The sequence below is a fragment of the Salvelinus fontinalis genome, chromosome 32 (genome assembly GCF_029448725.1).
Source record: "Salvelinus fontinalis isolate EN_2023a chromosome 32, ASM2944872v1, whole genome shotgun sequence".
Taxonomy (NCBI): domain Eukaryota; kingdom Metazoa; phylum Chordata; class Actinopteri; order Salmoniformes; family Salmonidae; genus Salvelinus; species Salvelinus fontinalis.
Window position 1 is genome coordinate 36,509,542 of NC_074696.1, and position 19,452 is coordinate 36,528,993.

Here is a 19,452-nt window from a genome sequence, read left to right on the forward strand (position 1 = left end):
ATAAAAAGGGGATATCCGCTCACATTTTTGCTGCTCCCAAATATTATCTTTTAATACAGCTTTGGTGATTAAGAAGTATTTCAAAGCGATCTCACAGGCCAAACCCTTAATCAATAGTCTTGAGTACCTGGATGCATTGGGCAGGACAAAAAAAAAACAGCCTTCATTGAGCGGAGGGGAGGCAATGGTTGGATTTTAATCAAATTAAAGGAAATGAGGTTGAGGTTTAGGGACACAAAAAGAACACCTCTCTTGTTCCATGTGCATATTTGCGCATATGGGCTCTGTACATCACGGAAGAATAGGCTGCGCTTCCGTTGTCAAAATCCATGTCGTTACTGCTAAGACCAATTTTTGGTTGGTCTTAAATATCCCCACCAGCGCTGCCTGAAATTGGCACTTTGGTGCACGTTTTTAAGGACACACTTCAGATATTGCCACCCCTCCCACCTCAGCGCAAGAGAGCTCATATAAGAAAGGTAAATTACCAATCCTGGCGCAAGTGTTTGAAAGTTGCCGAGCGCCGGTCCAAATTGCCAATGAGCGTGATTTTGACATTGCGCTGGCTTAACACCAGCCAAAATAGAGCCCTTACACTCCCATCTTCATCATGTTTCAAAATGCACATTGACTTGACCGTTATAAGATACAGGGTAAGGTAAGTGTGACCACTGTGCGTTTCTGATGGATTATGTATCATGTATACGGAGTGTGCTGTATCAACACAGACATTTTGCTGAAAAATATAAAACAATCAGTGGTTTTCAAGTATGCTGTGGTACATTCGGAAGTATTGGTCAATAATGCCTATGAATGACCTATGATGGACACACCCCCCCACTACATAATTTTTTAAATAATCTTTAAACAAGATCTGACAAGGTATGACACCCCCATTTCTACAACATGCCCACTCACTTCCATTTGCAACGTGTTGCCTTCAGGCCATGCAAAGCAGATGTACCATCATTGTAATAAAGGAGGAACTGTACGTGTCAGTGAAACCGTGAAATATGAGTGTTAAATGTCATGATAATTGTAATTCCGTAGTTCTGTTCTGATATGCAGAACAAGAATGATGAAACCTAAGGTCAATGCATAAATAGTACATTTGAGCTACTTAGTACATTTGAGCTACATTACCTTAAGTGCTTCAATGCTCTGCCAGTGTCAATTGATCTAAATGGATTTTGAATCAGTAGGTGACACAGTGAGTGCATTCTCCTGTTTTATTTTTACAAACAGCCCTGTTAAGTTGTTTTTGAAGAGAGAGACAGTTGAGTGAGTCCAACTGAGGTACTTCATGTGCTGTGGGTACTGCTTAAAATAAATCAGGTGTGTTGGATCACGGAGGCCTCTCTTTACTTGTCCTGCAGCAGCCGTTTAGCCACTGACTAGTTCGTTTACTACCAATATACCCCCGTCACAGTAGTATCCTTCATTGCGACTAGCACGTCAACTCAACATCATTGTCATTCCTGACATTTCACCTGGAAAGGAGATTTCAAAAAAGTCTAATTTAAATTTTATTTTTTAAAACTATTTTTATTATGATAAACTAATTTTCAATAGAATGCATTTAATAAACAAATCAGAACACAAGTGAAACCAATTTCTAAGTTTGGTCTTGTTTGTTACTTTCTTCCAATTACAGATGCAGAGGAGACTGAACTAGAGGTGACAAAGAAGGAAGCCAAAGTGATCATAGACTTTGACCCCAGAAAGTTGTACACCGTCAAGGTCACTGCTGTGAAAGGTGCTCAGAAGAGCAAGCCACTTCAAGGAATATTTAAGAGTGAGAAGAGCCTTTTAACTTTTACAACTTATTCTATGATTTCATGAGGTTGTTTATCAAAGGAAATAGTTGATCTGTGTGATTGCCATTGTTCTAACATCTTTGACAAAATGTATTCTACAGTATAATGTGTCAATGGAAATGTGTTTGGTTTGTTTCTGCCCAACTTTCAGAGCCTGACAATGAGAACGTACAGCCCCAGAATGTACGACCCAAAAACCAGAAAGACACCAGTGTCACCGAGGAGAACAATGAGATATCTGAAGGTAAGGTCGAAGGTATGAGTGACCAACCTCTGAAATCTGGAAATTGCTGTGGCTGTCTTCAAATCGCAATTCAAAACCTGGATTTCAACCAGGATTTCAGCATATAGAAGATTCACTTGACGACACACAGGTAAGTTGGATCTCCAGAGGCCTCTTGGTTGGTGCTGAGGCTATCCCTGGCGGTGGAGTGGACTGCTGTACATTTGTCATTGGGAGTGGATGCGACAATTAGAAAACATTGCCCTTGTGATATTTTTGTTTGAACTTTTCTGAAGAAGAAAGGCCTTGAATGTGATCTTCATTCCCACTCGCTCTTTGGAGAAACAACTGCAATGTGCTTCATTTCAAGTAGACTTTGAAGGAAAGTTCAGGGTTGGAAAATGGTCAATTAAAAATAAGCACTGGACATTTCAAAGCATTTTGGAGCAATGATCTACTTGTGAATGCTGTGTTGAGCAAAACCAAGGTAAACCTTAACTATTTTCCTTTTAAAATGAGCATGACGTTGTTATAAATCTGTCATGACAAATGATCGCCCAGGATCTAAAAACAGGAATGACGGAAGTTTACCAACAGTCATCACGAACCACCAAACATGGTTGTAGATGTCTATACAATGTTCAGAGAAGATACAACAGTAGAATACACACATACATTACATCAAATAAATAGTGCATTAACCCTGATAGAAAGCTGTAGTGTCATAGGAGTCTACAGCTATGTCTCAGGGCTAATACTGAATAGGAGGATTCAGCCCCAACTGAAATAACCTTTACCCTTACAGATGTTATATATGCAATAGTTGCAGAGGTGTTTTAACACTCGTTCAAACAGGTAAAAGAGACGTAAGGGACTAAGTATTGATTCTTTGCAACGGATTGATCTCAGAGTGTCTGAACATAAGAGTTGTCTGCAAGAAAACTATTTTCTGCCACATTATTGCAACTTGCCTGTATTCAGCGTTATTTAAAAAAAACAGGGATTTTGTAAGAGCTGTTGGTGGGCTGAAACAGGTTATTAGTGGGAGATTTAGGAGTTTGTTTTCAGACAAAGAGCGTAACAGTGTTTATAAAACTCCTGTGGTGTGTGTGTGTCTCATGGCGATTTGGACCTCGTCTGTGTTTCTGGCATAAAGAGCTATGATTTGGCCGAGGTGTCAAAAAGTATTTGAGGGAAGGCTTTGCAGTTATGGAATGTGGTGTAAGGATCCCTGTGGTTCTTTGAGATCTGCGATGGATCACCTGCCGTCTCTTAAAATGCCTGTGGGTAAAAGACAGAAGGGGGAAACTAACTCAGATATAATGATGCTGCTTTGGTTTCTCCCTCACTCCATCTTCTTTCTCTCTTTTCCTCTCAAGCTCTCATTTATTCCTCCTCGCTGTTTATCTCCTTTTTCTCTTTCTCCCTCTGCACTCTCCATTGCATGTAGACAATTGACACAGACAGCTATCTCCTTGCCCACACTTGCAGAATACCGTTGCTATGTTATCGTGGGGCCCATTCAAGGATGTCTCCAGCCTTGGTAAGTAAACCCCCTGTAGCTCCCTGCCTGCATGCCTACCTGCCTGGGTGTGCAGGGATGCCAGAGGGCATACAGGTGTGCCCAAGGCCTGGCAGACGCGTCAGTCCCACACAACCTAGCACTTTGCTCCATTTATATCCTCTCTGAACTGGTCCCAGGAAGGATATCTGGGGCCAAACTTCTGGGGCCACATCCGGCGTGGCTGTGGTGTCATAAGGGGCATATACAGGTGATTAAGGCCAGATGACTCATGCGTCACCATGGCAGCGCTTTTGTTGTGCAGGGGCCGGAGTTTGGGACCGAGACTCGGGGTTCATTGACACATTATGGAGCTGGAAAAAAATTGGTGTCAGTCAGTTAAAGGATAAAATGGAGTAGTTTATGTATGACAAATTGATTTTCAGCCACTTTTGGCTCAAGAGGAATAGACGGTTATGGGCTTGTGCTGTGTGGTATATTACAGTGCCATAACATTATCATAGGCATTACTTAACCTCTTAATTTCATTTCAGTTTGTGCTTCCCATGTCAGCTTTTAGGTATATTCTATATGTAGCAGCATAAGCAGTTACCAGTATATCTGAACCGATAACCGCAACCAGTACCAGACCATATCCTTTACCTTTTAGCTAGACTGCTTTCAGTTCCTGCTACCTGCTCAAGTTAGCATTAGCTTATTTGCCCTGTCACGTTAGGGTCAAGGAAAATATTACGCCTCCTCAATGTCCCTTAACTAGCAGGTGGTTGGGGAAGTGGTACAACCAGACAGTATTACGCTGCGATGACATGTCCCATTTGTTTAACTTTAATTACACGGTCATTTGTTAACACAAAGGCAATTGGACCGTATCCGGAGAGGCCGGCGAGATAATGAGATCACAGCTTGCTCCTGATGTCCCCCACTCATCAGGGTACCCTAACGAGCTGTAGTGTCGCCCCCAGGAACCACAGGTTATATTTTAAGCATGAAAGACTTTTAGTGGTCTCCGGTAGCCAGACAGGGCTGCTTAGAGGACAGAGAGGTTCTCTCTAGGCTTACGAATAACAGCTAAGAGATCTGGACAGAAGATGTAATGGTAGTGGTATCGTTTGAGGCAATGTTTAGTGAAGGAGGAGGTCGTTATCTTGCCTTTCTGTTGGTTAAGATGTAATTGAATATCTGTGCAATAGTGGATAAAAATGTGACAGTTTGCACTAATTCAGCACTAACAGGCATGGATTACTTTCCTAATTATCTTGGCTGTCTAGAAAACACAGTGTTTTAATAAGACATAAGAGCAACCCAAGGTAAAATAATATAGCTACAGTATCTCTGTAACCATGGGCACAGTCACAGACATGGTTTTGAAGGCTGAACAAGTACAACTGTTGGACTCCTCTGTTCGGTGTCAAAGGCACAGGATTCCATCAATGTTCATTTATAATTCCTTCCAATTAATTTGTTTGGTAACAGGCTGTACAGTACCTTTGATATCCAGCCATAATGCTGTCCATTTAAGACTTGCAGGAAAACTGTTATGAAGTGAAAATAATTTGATGGACAAATGGAGCATTGGAACTTTTATGCTGGACACTAAATCAAATCAAATGTATTTATATAGCCCTTCTTACATCAGCTGATATATCAAAGTGCTGTACAGAAACCCAGTCTAAAACCCCAAACAGCATCAATGCAGGTGTAGAAGCAGGGTGGCTAGGAAAAACTCCATAGAAAGGCCAAAACCTAGGAAGAAACCGAAAGAGGAACCAGGCTATGAGGGGTGGCCAGTCCTCTTCTGGCTGTGCCGGGTGGAGATTATAACAGAACATGGCCAAGATGTTCAAATGTTCATAGATGACCAGCATGGTCAAATAATAGTAATCACAGTGAACAGGTCAGGGTTCTATAGCCGCAGGCAGAACAGTTGAAACTGGAGCAGCAACACAGCCAGGTGGACTGGGGACAACAAGGAGTCATCATGCCAGGTAGTCCTGAGGCATGGTCCTAGGGCTCAGGTCCTCAGAGAGAAAGAAAGAAAGAGATAGATAGAGAATTAGAGAGAGCATACTTAAATTCACACAGGACACCGGATAAGACAGGAGAAATACTCCAGATATAACAGACTGACCCTAGCCACCTGACACAAACTACTGCAGCATAAATACTGGAGGCTGAGACAGGAGGGGTCGGGAGACACTGTGGCCCCATCCGATGATACCCCCGGACAGGGCCAAACAGGCAGGATATAACCCCACCCACTTTTCCAAAGCACAGCGCCCACACCACTAGAGGGATATCTTCAACCACCAACTTACCATCCTGAGACAAGGCCGAGTATAGCCCACAAAGATCTCAGCTACGGCACAACCCAAGGGGGGGACACACCCCTCCTAGGGACGGCATGGAAGAGCACCAGTAAGCCAGTGACTCAGCCCCTGTAATAGGGTTAGAGGCAGAGAATCCCAGTGGAGAGAGGGGAACCGGCCAGGCAGAGACAGCAAGGGTGGTTCGTTGCTCCAGTGCCTTTCCGTTCACCTTCACACTCCTGGGCCAGACTACACTCAATCATAGCACCTACTGAAGAGATGAGTCTTCAATAAGGACTTGAAGGTTGAGACCGAGTCTGCGTCTCTCACATGGATAGGCAGACCATTCCATAAAAATGGAGCTCTATAGGAGAAAGCCCTGCCTCCAGCTGTTTGCTTAGAAATTCTAGGGACAATTAGGAGGCCTGCGTCTTGTGACCGTAGCGTACGTTTAGATATGTACGGCAAGACCAAATCGGAAGGATAGGTAGGAGCAAGCCCATGTAATGCTTTGTAGGTTATCAGTAAAACCTTGAAATCAGCCCTTGCCTTAACAGGAAGCCAGTGTAGGGAGGCTAGCACTGGAGTAATATGATCACATTTTTTGGTTCTAGTCAAGATTCTAGCAGCCGTATTTAGCACTAACTGAAGTTGATTTAGTGCTTTATCCGGGTAGCCGGAAAGTAGAGCATTGCAGTAGTCTAACCTAGAAGTAAGAAAAGCATGGATTCATTTTTCTGCATCTTTTATGGACAGAAAATTTCTGATTTTTGCAATGTTACATAAATGGAAAAACGCTGTTCTTGAAATAGTCTTGATATGTTCGTCAAAAGAGAGATCAGGGTCCAGAGTGACGCCGAGGTCCTTCACAGTTTTATTTGAGACTGTACAACCATCAAGATTAATTGTCAGATTCAACAGAAGACATCTTTGTTTCTTGGGACCTAGAACAAGCATCTCTGTTTTGTCCGAGTTTAAAAGTAGAAAGTTTGCAGCCATCCACTTCCTTATGTCTGAAACACAGGCTTCCAGCGAGGGCAATTTTGGGGCTTCACCATGTTTCATTGAAATGTACAGCTGTGTGTCATCCGCATAGCAGTAAAAGTTAACATTATGTTTTCGAATGACATCCCCAAGAGGTAAAATATATTGAAAACAATAGTGGTCCTAAAACAGAACCTTGAGGAACACCGAAATGTACAGTTGATTTGTCAGAGGACAAACCATTCACAGAGACAAACTGATATCTTTCCGACAGATAAGATCTAAACCAGGCCAGAACTTGTCCTTGTAGACCAATTTGGGTTTCCAATCTCTCCTAAAGAATGTGGTGATCAATGGTATCAAAAGCAGCACTAAGGTCTAGGAGAATGAGGACAGATGCAGAGCCTCGGTCTGACGCCATTAAAAGCTAATTTACCACGATTCACAAGTGCAGTCTCAGTGTTATGATGGGGTCTAAAACCGGACTGAAGCATTTTGTATACATTGTTTGTCTTCAGGAAGGCAGTGAGTTGCTGCGCAACAGCTTTTTCAATTTGTTTTTGAGAGGAATGGGAGATTCGATATAGGCCAATAGTTTTTTTTTTATAGGTTACAGGGTCCAGTATGCAGCTTGAAGGTTTAGAGGCCATGATTATTTTCATCAATGTGTCAAGAGATATAGTACTAAAACACTTGAGTGTCTCCTTTGATTCTAGGTCCCGGCAGAGCTGTGCAGACTCAGGACAACTGAGCTTTGGAGGAATACGCAGATTTAAAGAGGAGTCCGTAATTTGCTTTTTAATGATCATGATCTTTTCTTCAAAGAAGTTCATAAATGTATCACTGCTGAAGTGAAAGCCATCCTCTCTTGGGGAATGCTGCATTTTAGTTAACTTTGCGACCGTATCAAAAATACATTTCGGATTGTTCTTATTTTCCTCAATTAAGTTGGAAAAATAGGATGATCGAGCAGCAGTGAGGGCTCTTCGATACTGCACGGTACTGTCTTTCCAAGCAAGTCGGAACTTCCTGTTTGGTGTAGTGCCATTTCCGTTCCAATTTTCTGGAAGCTTGCTTCAGAGCTCGGATATTTTCTGTATACCAGGGAGCTAGTTTCTTATGACAAATGTTTTTTGTTTTTAGGGGCGCGACTGCATCTAGGTTATTACGCAAGGTTAAATTGAGTTCCTCAGTTAGGTGGTTAACTGATTTTTGTCCTCTGACGTCCTTGGGTAGGTGGAGGGAGTCTGGAAGGGCATCTAGGAATCTTTGAGTTGTCCGGGAATTTATAGCACGGCTTTTGTTGCTCCTTGGTTGGGGTCTGAGCAGATTATTTGTTGTGATTGCAAACGTAATAAAATGGTGGTCCGATAGTCCAGGATTATGAAGAAAAACATTAAGATCCACAACATATATTCCACGGGACAAAACTAGGTCCAGAGTATGACTTTGGCAGTGAGTAGGTCCGGAGACATGTTGGACAAAACCCACTGAGTCGATGATGGCTCCGAAATCCTTTTGTAGTGGGTCTGTGGACTTTTCCATGTGAATATTAAAGTCACGAAAAATGTGAATATTATCTGCCATGACCTCAATTCAGGGAACTCAGTGAGGAACGCTGTATATGGCCCAGGAGGCCTGTAAACAGTAGCTATAAAAAGTGATTGAGTAGGCTACATAGATTTCATGACTAGAAGCTCAAAAGACAAAAACTCTGCAGTTTTTTTGTCAATTGAAATTTGCTATCATGAATGCTAGCAACACCTCCACCTTTGCGGGATGCGCGGGGGATATGGTCACAAGTGTAACCAGGAGGGGAGGCCTCATTTAACACAGTAAATTCATCAGGCTTAAGCCATGTTTCAGTCAGGCCAATCACATCAAGATTATGATCAGTGATTAGTTCATTGACTATAGCTGCCTTAGAAGTGAGGGATCTAACATTAAGTAGCCCTATTTTGAGATGTGAGGTATCACGATCTCTTTCAATAATGGCAGGAATGGAGGAGGTCTTTATTCTAGTGACATTGCTAAGGCGAAAACCGCCATGTTTAGTTTTGCTCAACCTAGGTCGAGGCACAGACAAGGTCTCAATTGGGAGAGCTGAGCTGACTACACTGGCTGTGCTAGTGGCAGACTCCACTAAGCTGGCAGGCTGGCCTGTACCCTATTTCATTGTGGAGCTAGGGGAGTTAGAGCCCTGTCTATGTTCGTAGATAAGATGAGAGCACCCCTCCAGCTAGGATGGGGTCCGTCACTCCTCAACAGGCCAGGCTTGGTCCTGTTTGTGGGTGAGTCCCAGAAAGAGGGCCAATTATCTACAAATTCTATCTTTTGGGAGGGGCAGAAAACAGTTTTCAAACAGCGATTGAGTTGTGAGACTCTGCTGTAGAGCTCATCACTCGCACTAACTGGGAGGGGGCCAGAGACAATTACTCGATGCCGACGCATCTTTCTAGCTGATTTACACGCTGAAGCAATGTTGCGCTTGGTGACCTCTGACTGTTTCATCCTAACATCGTTGGTGCCGACGTGGATAACAATATCCCGAATACTCTCTACACTCGCCAGTTTTAGCTTTAGCCAGCACCATCTTCAGATTAGCCTTAACGTCGGTAGCCCTGTCCCCTGGTAAACAGTGTATGATCGCTGGATGATTCGTTTTAAGTCTAATACTGTGGGTAATGGAGTCGCCAATGACAAGGGTTTTCAATTTGTCAGAGCTAATGGTGGGAGACTTCGGTGTCTCAGACCCCGTAACGGGAGGAGAAGAGACCAGAGAAGGCTCAGCCTCTGACTCCGACTCGCTGCTTAATGGGGAGAACCGGTTGAAAGCTTCTGTCGGCTGAATGAGTGACACCGGTTGAGCATTCCTACAGCATTTCCCTCCAGAAAGCATGAGAATGTTGCCCGGCTGCGGGGACCTTGCGAGGGGATTTATGCTACAATCTGTACTTACTGGTGGCACAGGCGCTGTTTCATCCTTTCCTACACTGAAATTACCCTTGCCTAACGATTGCGTCTGAAGCTGGGCTTGGAGCACAGCTATCCTCGCCGTAAGGCGATCGTTCTCCTGTATATTATGAGTACAGCGATTGCAATTAGAAGGCATCATGTTAATGTTACTACTTAGCTTCGGCTGTTGGAGGTCCTGACGAACCATGTCCAGATAAAGCGTCCGGAGTAAAAAAGTTGAATGAAAAAAAGTTGAGTGAGGGGAAAACTAAAAATATACACGGTAATTAAAAAGTAAAAACCGAAAAGTTATCAGATAGCAAAGTAAGGTTAGCAACAAAACGCACAGCAGCACGTAAACAAGTCTGCAAGTTGTGACCGGAAATGACACGTATGACAGCGATCAGTCAAAAAATTATGAGTGAGATAGGGATACTGCTTCCTATTGAGTGACAGGCATTGTGTCATTCATAGGATGGTGTTATAACAGGTTTTATAACAGTTTCATGGCAAAACAAAAAATACCTGGCTGGCTCGGTCAGTCAGCTTGTGGTGACAGGAACCCGTTTACTGTACATGGCTCTAGATCAGGGATGGGCAACTTTGATGGGGTTGGAGGCCACAAAAAATTCTGAACTCATCTTGAGGGGCCGCAGTGGCTCGTGGGGGGCTGCGTACCCACATCCATACCAACACATGCAGTCAGAGTCGGCCGTAGCCTTTTGGGGGCTCTAAACTAAATTTTGTCGGGCTATTTGAGTGACTGTCAGTGACTGACATAACAAGAGAAAAACTGCTGATGCACAATCAATTTTCAAAATTGCACCTCGTGTATTCTACTATTGATCCGCGGGCTTACAAAAGGGGAGCCGCGGGCCTCCAGTTGCCCATCCCCGCTCTAGCTGATGGATGCATTGCAGACCACTGCAAACGTACAGCATTCATCATGTACAAAATCAGCAATAAATAAACAACTCAACGCAATTTAATTTCCCCATGCTACAAAACCATGATGAATCAACAAAGCATGCCTCATCGCAGATGGATGCACTGTTCATATAGCCAAATTGAAAGTGAGCAAAATAGGGCTGTAGCCTAGCCAGAGAGAGTCTGGGATTCCATTAATGCAAGTGCAGGCTTTACTGAGTTATGAAGCATGGAGCAAAAGCTCCATCAATGTAACTTGACATTGAAACAGAGTCATTTGGAGGGGATAGGAATGTGACAGGTGACGGATGCTCTCAGGCAGGTAGGCAGGCACCAGTTTAAAGGCACCTAGTTAATCCCCGCCATAGAGAAGATCCCACGTGATTACGTCCATATGGTCAGGAGGAATTGGCCTCTATTGACCAGCATCATTCATCATTCATTACACTTTCTGAGAGGTCTCACACACACACACACACACACTCGCACACACACACACACACACACACATTCTCTCACTCTTAAACACATACACACACACAGTTCCTGTCACATCACCCAACTCTTCCAGTCTGTTGTTAATTGTTTCTAGCGACAGAAGTGCATTTGAATATTCACAGGATGCATCTGACTTACAGTAATTTCCCCCGGGTTCCCACGACAACGTCTGAACGTTGTCACATTATCTGTTCATTGTTTGTTCTCTGCCGGATGATGCTGACAGATGTTACTTGTTAATCTTCGCTCGATCGACAGCGTGGCCCTTTCTCCATATGTCACATCGCCTCACAATCACAAAGCCAATACCCAGAGGTGAGGTTTTACCTGTTCCACTCTGCCCCAGTCGCTGTAGTCCCATCACTCACTGGGAGTGGGGCCGTATGGCCTCTCAGCTTAACATCTTCACAAATAGGCTTATGGTACGAGGAGGTATGGTGGAAAATATGCAGACAGAAGGCCATACATTCTGTAGACACATTTTGGATTTTATTGGACAAAACGCTTTAAACAAGGTGATTTTTCTGTCACAACAACCTTTATCAGACAGATGATGAAGTAGATTTTAAGTTGATTCTTTTTAAAATTACCCATCGAAAGACATTAGCCAATACCTGCATTGTTTATAGAAATGCGTGAGGGATAATCCACCTCGACCCCTTACGGAATAATGAATGCCATAGAGACCTTTCATAATCTAATATCATTGGACCACTATGAACCATACACCATCCCATCACTATTAATAAGGCACTGCCCGTATCTAAACCCTTACATATTTCAGCCACATATTCCAATATTCCATATATTAGTATAGAATTAAGAGACAACTAGCTTTGCTATATTGAGGCTTGTATTATTGCCTCTTGTCTGTGAGATGCCTGTGGGAGGGAAGCATGGAGATTCCTCATGATGGTATGGTCTGCATGATTGAATTATTCTCCTGTATGGTGGAGCTCCTCGAAGACAGCTCCTGTGAATAATGTCAACCCTATGAGATGATTAGGGTTTGATTTGCTACTTGGGTATGGGGGAGGGTTGGTGTTGAGCTCCACCTGGCTGATCACATCTATTATTGTCAGAGGGAGCTACAGTAGTTTGTTTGGAGTCGTTGCAGTAGTTGTAGTTGCATATATTCATGGTATATGTGACAGGATTTTATATTCTTCTTATTTGATTATTTATAGGAATAAATATGTGTGTACGTATGTGTGTGCACGTGTCACTTTTGTCATATGTAGCTTTCACTAATCCATCACTTTAACGCTGCAATTTGTTCATACTGTAGATGAATGAGCAGACCTTTGAGGATATCTGCCTAGTGGACACACACACGTGTGGAATCTGCAACTGGCTTCTGCACACAACTATTTTGCCCTTTCATGTCTTTGGAGAGGAATGTTAGGCCCTTAGCTTGAGGTTATGGTGTCTTCTCTCCTCTGTATGTATAAATTACACACGTTATAAATCTGGATGGGATGAGAGAAAGGTGCATGGACCAGCTTTGACATGGAGAAATGGGAACTCTTGGCTCTCTCTCCCCCTAGGCGTTACCGCAGTCGCCTTAACCCTGACCCCGCCTTGGCCTTGACTGTTGACACTGTGACCCATCAGAGCCACAAGTGCCTGAGGTTCTCCACTAATAGCTATGTTCTAAAATAATCTCTCCTTCACCCCATTCTTACTATCCAACTCTCTACTTTTCAGTATCCTTCTCTCTCGCTCTCCCCCCTATCTATCCACCTGGCTATGTTTGTTGCCCTGCTATTAAAGGCACTCAGACAATGCTCTTTCACTCAGTCCAAAATTGTTCCCTTCAATTGAATGTTCAGAAAACAGAATTCAATTGTGGGAGGTTATTTTATGAGGTTGACACACAAAGCACTTCATACTGTAAAGTTATTTGGCGTTTTCCTTTACTAAGGTCTATTATGCTGAGATATTGATTGGTTTTCTGGTATAATCTGGAAACTGAAATTGAAGGGTTGTACAGACTTGTAGGTAGACCACTCAGTTTCTGTCAATGGCTAATGTAATTACTCAAAAAAAATGCAGTTCCACTCTTGGTTTCGTAAAATGTTCCCGCCTGATAAGCAGTCTTTTTATCTGGGGGATAATATTTTTATAGAGTTATATTCTCTCTTTTCCAATGAAAAAAGTATGTACAACTGTTTAATTTGTATATGTTTTGCATGGATTTGATAACTGAAACAACACCTTTTTGATTCTAACAATGTTTAAGTGATGATCTCTACATTGCCTTGATGTTCTGTACGTTCTCTCTCCCCAGAGATAATGAGCAAAACTTCCAGAAGATATCTGTTCACTGAACTCTGAGACTGAATCTGTGTACCACTGCAGCTGTGTGCATGGAATGCTCAACGAGAAAAGTGGCATATACAGTGCCTTCAGAAAGTATTCATACCACTTGACTTATTCCACAATTTGATGTGTTACAGCCTGAATTCAAAATCGATTAAATCTATTTTTCTCACCCATCTACTTACAATACCCCATAATGACTAAGTGATTTTTTTCTCACATTTATTGAAAATGAAATACAGAAATGTCTCACCCCTGAGTCAAAACTTTGTTGGATCACCTTTGGCAGCGTTTACAGCAGTGAGTCTTTCTGGGTAAGTCTCTAAAGCCTTGTTCAGGCCTTAATGCTCAAATCAGTTTTGTTTTTCAAATCCGTTTTGGACTACTGGCTATCCAAACAGCAAGTTACAAGTGACCAAATCGGATGTGTGTGTTCAGACACCAGTCATTTGCTGACAAGGCTATGCTACTTGTCATAGTAACGGGTGTGTGTACAGTGGTGTAGGTTGATTGGTGGTGGTGCTCATGCTTCCTGTCACTCAGAAGTTATGCAGCGGGGCTTCCTGAGTGGCACTGCATCGCACTGCTAGAGGCATTACTACAGACCTGGGTTCATTCCCGGGTTGTGCCACAACCGGCCGTGGCCGGCAGTCCCATAGGACGGTGCACAATTTCCCGGGTTAGGGGAGGGTTAGGCTGATGGGGCTTTACTTGGCTCATTGCGCTCTAGTGACTCCTTGTGGCGGGCCGAGTGCCTGTGGGCTGACCCCGGTCACCAGTTGTACGGTGTTTCCTCCGACACATTGGTGCAGCTGGCTTCTGGGTTAAGCTGGCGGGTTTTAAGGTGCGCAGTTAGGTGGGTCATGTTTCGGAGGATTAATCTCCCAGTGTCTGGTGGAAAGCAGACTGAACCAGGTTTTCCTCTATGATTTTGCCTGTGCTTAGCTCTATTATGATTATTTTTTATCCTGAAAAACTCCCCAGTCCTTAACGATTACAAGCATACCGATAACATGATGCAGCCTTCACTATACTTGAACTATGCAGAGTGGTACTCAGTAATGTGTTGTATTGGATTTACCCCATAACTGTCACGTTCCTGACCTTATTTCCTTTATTTTGTCTTTGTTTAGTATGGTCAGGACGTGAGCTGGGTGGGCATTCTATGTTATGTGTTTCTATGTTGGGTTCTTTTCAATTAGCCTGATAGGGTTCTCAATCAGGGGCAGGTGTTTTATGTTTCCTCTGATTGAGAACCATATTAAGGTAGGCTGTTCACACTGTTTGTTTGTGGGTGATTGTTGCTGTGTCTGTGTTTTTTGCACTACACGGTACTCTTTCGTTTCGTTCGTTCTTTCCTGTTCGTGCGTTCATTGTTATATGTTCTCAAGTTCAGGTCTGTTTACGTCGTTTTGATGTTTTGTCATTTATCAAGTGTGCTTCGTGTTCGTCTTTCTTTAAATAAATCATTATGTCTTCATACCTCGCTGCATATTGGTCCGATCCTTGCTCCTCCTCAGACGAGGAGGAGAACGACCGTTACAATAACACTTTATATTCAGGACAAAAAGTCATTTTTGTCAGTATTACTTTAGTGCCTTGTTACAAACAGGATGCATGTTTTGGAATATTTTTATTCCGTATAAGTCTTCTTTCTTTTCACTGTCAATTAGGTTAGTTTTGTAGAGTAACTATACTGTTGTTGATCAATCCTTTTTTTCCCTATCACAGCCATTGTTTAACTAACTATTTTAAAGTCACCATTGGCCTCATGGTGAAATCAATGAGTGGTTTCCTTCATTTCCGGTAACTTAGTTAGGAATTACACCTGTATCTTTGTAGTGACTGGGTGTTATGATACACCATCCAAAGTGTGAATAATAACTTCACCATGCTCAAAGGGATATTCAATGTCTGCTTTTATTTATTTTTTACCCATCTACCAATAGGTGCCTTTCTTTGCGAGGCATTGGAAACCTTCCTGGTCTTTGTGGTTGAAATTCACTGCTCGACTGAGGGACCTTACAGATAATTGTGTGGGGTACAGCGATGAGGTAGTCATTAAAAAAATCATGTTAAACACTATTTTTGCACACAGATTGAGTCCATGGAACTTATTATGTGACTTGTTAAGCACGTTTTTACTCCTGACCTTGTTTAGTCTTGACATAACAAAGGGGTTGAATACTTACTACATTTAAGCTTTTCTTTTCTAATCAAATTTGTTAAAAAACAAAACCATAAATACACTTTGAAATGATGGGGTATTGTTTGTAGGCCAGTGACAAAATAAATCTAAATGTAATCAATTTTCAAATTCAGGCTGTAACAACAAAATGTGGAAAAAGTAAAGGGGTGTGAATACTTTCTGAAGGCACTATACCACCTACAGCTCATTCAGAATCTGACATCAATCATTGTAATCCACCATAAAGGGTTATGGAATGTTGGATCACTTTTACAGTATTTTGCTTTTAATCAATAAACTGCTGCCCTTTTCTTATTTGTGTCTTTGCTGGTCACACAATTTCACAATTTTCACACACACACACACCAATTGGTATAGGAGAAATATACTGTACAAAACAATTATAATCTTGATTCCGGGTATATTATTTATTGCGTAAGACTGAAAGTCTGACAGTTTTCTGAACTGTGAAAGTCAAGAGTTTTTTCCTGAACTAAAGAGACATAAGCATATTCAATGCAGGTTTGTGCATATCCTGCAGAAACCTTCTGAATCCACACAGGGAGTTCTGGGTCAATGCTTTTCCCTCACACTGAGTGTGTTGGATCAGGATAATAGCGCATTGCTGTCATGTCTGTTTGTGCTCTAATGACAGCCCTGTCTCTACTTTAATGGATTGGCACAGATTGTGAGAGGAGGCATAATGAGATATATTATTATGTGAAAGGCTATGTAGCATAGTGCTGAAATAAAATGTCACCTAATTAAGGCATATTTTCTTTCATTGACTGGGTGTATTCGTAAGCACCAGAATAATTTAGCATTAATTATACTCTAAATTGTCCTTCAGGGAATGTTGTGGGAAGATGGTTTGAACTGAATTAACAAATGCTTTGGACCTAAGCTGCACTTCAAATAATGAAAAACGAATTTAAAAAAAATCATGATAACATTTTAATTGTTTGATTCAGTTTACCTCTATTTGATAAGTTACTCTCTTCAGTGACCTTACTTCCCCTTTTATGCGACAGTAGTGGTGTGTTGTGCATTCTTGTGTTTTATCTAGGCTAATGTTTTAATGCTTTGTCATTAGTATGTTGGTATAAACATATTTGGTCTGTATTTCTTTCCTTTACAGAGCAGTTCATGTGTAAGACCCCGGCCATAGCGGATATTGTGATCCTGGTGGACGGATCATGGAGTATCGGACGGATAAACTTCCGTCTTGTCCGCATGTTCCTGGAGAATCTGGTTAGCGCCTTCCATGTGGAGTTTGACAAGACACGGATAGGTAAGGAAACAATCTGTCATCTATTTTACTGGTTTCTTTATCATCATCATCATCGATTGTCATCATCATTATAATTATGAGAAAGCAGTATTGCTAAAGCGCTCATGATTAGATGGTGATAGCCAATTAGCCATATGGCCATGGCCATATCCTGTCTATTCCACCCACTGGAGTCACAGGTACTGTAGTTTCTGTGTTGTTGTGTTGCTGTGTTTCATCTGGGTAATAAATGATTATCGTCAGTACACTAATGGAGTGTGAAAGTGTGTTGAGAGAAGCTCATAGTGTTACCCTGTGCACAGGTCTGGCCCAGTACAGTGGTGACCCCAGGATTGAGTGGCACCTGAACACTTTCACCACCAAAGAAGCAGTCATCGACGCTGTGAAGAACCTGCCCTACAAAGGGGGGAACACACTGACGGGTACTAGAAAATAATCCTTTCGTACTCTGTACTCTGTAATACTACTGAACTCCACATAATACACATTACACACCCGGCACAAATTACATTCATTATGTTATTCTACCACATTGTATTAGATGTCCCGATAACATGATTCATCTGTTTTCCATGACATTTTGAGATTTAGACAGGTAACCCAATAATCTAACAAAGATGCTAATACTGTATGTGACACTCCTCAACAACCGCTGTGTATGCAGGAGTTAGACAGTATGCTGATCTTTTTCTCTCTAGGTCTTGCATTAACGTTCATCCTGGAGAACAGTTATAAACCTGAGTCCGGATCCCGGGCCGGCGTTCCCAAAATTGGAATCCTGATCACAGATGGGAAGTCTCAAGACGATGTCAAACCCCCGGCTCAGAGTCTGAGAGAGGCGGGAATAGAGCTGTTTGCCATTGGTATGAGACAAAGCCTCATCTAAGTTCTCTCTAAATGCTCATATATTTCTGTAGTTAAAGGGATGCAGATGCACTTTTCTTGACAGATGGAGGACATTTTTTCACCTTTAATATTTATATTTAGGAAAACTGGTTTGAGTGTGAAGCCACGTGTTCTGACACCTGTTCAGTGTAGTGATATGTAATCTAGAGATGTCTCATTCTACTCAGCTTTCCCTCTCTTAATGTCGGTATCTCTCTCTCTCACGCGCTCTCTCTCTCCCCCTTTTCCTCCTTCACGCTCTCTACCTCTTTCTCTGCAAAGGTGTGAAGAACGCCGATGAGAAAGAGCTGAAGGCCATCGGCTCGCCTCCAGAGGAGACGCATGTCTACAACGTGGCCGACTTCAGCGCCATGAGCTCTATCGTGGAGCGTCTGACCAGGACCGTCTGCGACAGGGTCGAACAGCTCGACAAGGCCATCAAAGGTGAGTCCGATTCAAGTAGAGTAGTAGATTCAGAAAGAGAAGGTTAAATCCAGACCTGGGTTCAAGTACATGTGTATTTCAGTATCTGGTATTTAAAATCTGTGGTTATGAGTATTTTCAAATGCACAACCCAAAACAAGTACTTCCATTTGAGTCATTAATTGAATGGTTATTTGTAAAAACCAAATAGTCTACCAAATTGTATTTGACAGTATTTTCAAATACTTATTTCAAATACTATTTTCAAATACCCGGGTTAAATGCATGGGAGTGTATTTGAGTATTTTCAAATACTTTTCAAGTTTATTTCCAAATACATTAAAATATTAAACTACTTGTCTTTTCAACAAACATCTATCTGAATACCTACTTCGAATGTATGTGAAAGTAATTAAGATATTTGAAGCAGTATTTGAACCCAGGTCTGGTTACATCACAGATGAGCATTATAGACATTTAGTCATATAGTATCCCTTTTTACAAACAAAGTGTTTGAAATGTGTCACTTCAGTCATTTTGGAAAAATCCACATGAAAGCAAACAAATCCATCCTCTCACCCTTTCTCTTTCTTCACCCACCCTACATCCTCTCAGGCGACAGAGGCCCAGAAGTCACCATGGCCTCTCCCAGAGACCTGGTGACCTCAGAGGTGACAGCCCGGAGTTTCCGGGTGTCATGGACCCACGCCCCAGGGACGGTGGAGAAGTATCGGGTGGTGTACTACCCTGCCAGCGGGGGCCAGCCCGAGGAGAAGATGGTGCAGGGCACAGTGGACACGGTGGTGCTTAACTACCTCCTCTCCCTGACTGAGTACCAGATGGCCGTGTTCGCCATCTACGCCAGTTCAGCTAGCGAGGCCCTCCGAGGCAGTGCCACCACATGTAAGTCTAGTTACAAAACTGAATCTCATCTGATTTAGTGAGGGATAGAAGTTGATGAAGGACAATGAAATCCCCCTTGGATATCTGAATACTAAGTACACAATTGACCTTAAAGGGGTTAAAGGGGGTGGTGAGTAACCTACCGCTGTCAGACTGACATACAGATGGAGGGAGAAGAAAGACAATTTACGCCATCCAGTGATGCTGT

At 42.5% G+C, this 19,452-nt stretch overlaps 1 protein-coding gene across 3 annotated transcripts in view; it reads left to right on the forward strand.

Moving 5' to 3' along the window:
- The window catches only part of LOC129831207 (collagen alpha-1(XIV) chain-like), a 93,882-nt gene that overhangs the window by 8,792 nt on the left and 65,638 nt on the right, over positions 1–19,452 (forward strand). For all 3 annotated transcript variants that reach the window (XM_055894332.1, XM_055894333.1, XM_055894335.1), the window contains exons 4-10: positions 1,655–1,795; positions 1,969–2,061; positions 16,881–17,033; positions 17,336–17,455; positions 17,732–17,896; positions 18,201–18,362; positions 18,957–19,244. In XM_055894332.1, coding sequence (XP_055750307.1) covers positions 1,655–1,795; positions 1,969–2,061; positions 16,881–17,033; positions 17,336–17,455; positions 17,732–17,896; positions 18,201–18,362; positions 18,957–19,244 — 1,122 coding nt within the window. The remainder of the gene's footprint in view (positions 1–1,654; positions 1,796–1,968; positions 2,062–16,880; positions 17,034–17,335; positions 17,456–17,731; positions 17,897–18,200; positions 18,363–18,956; positions 19,245–19,452) is intronic.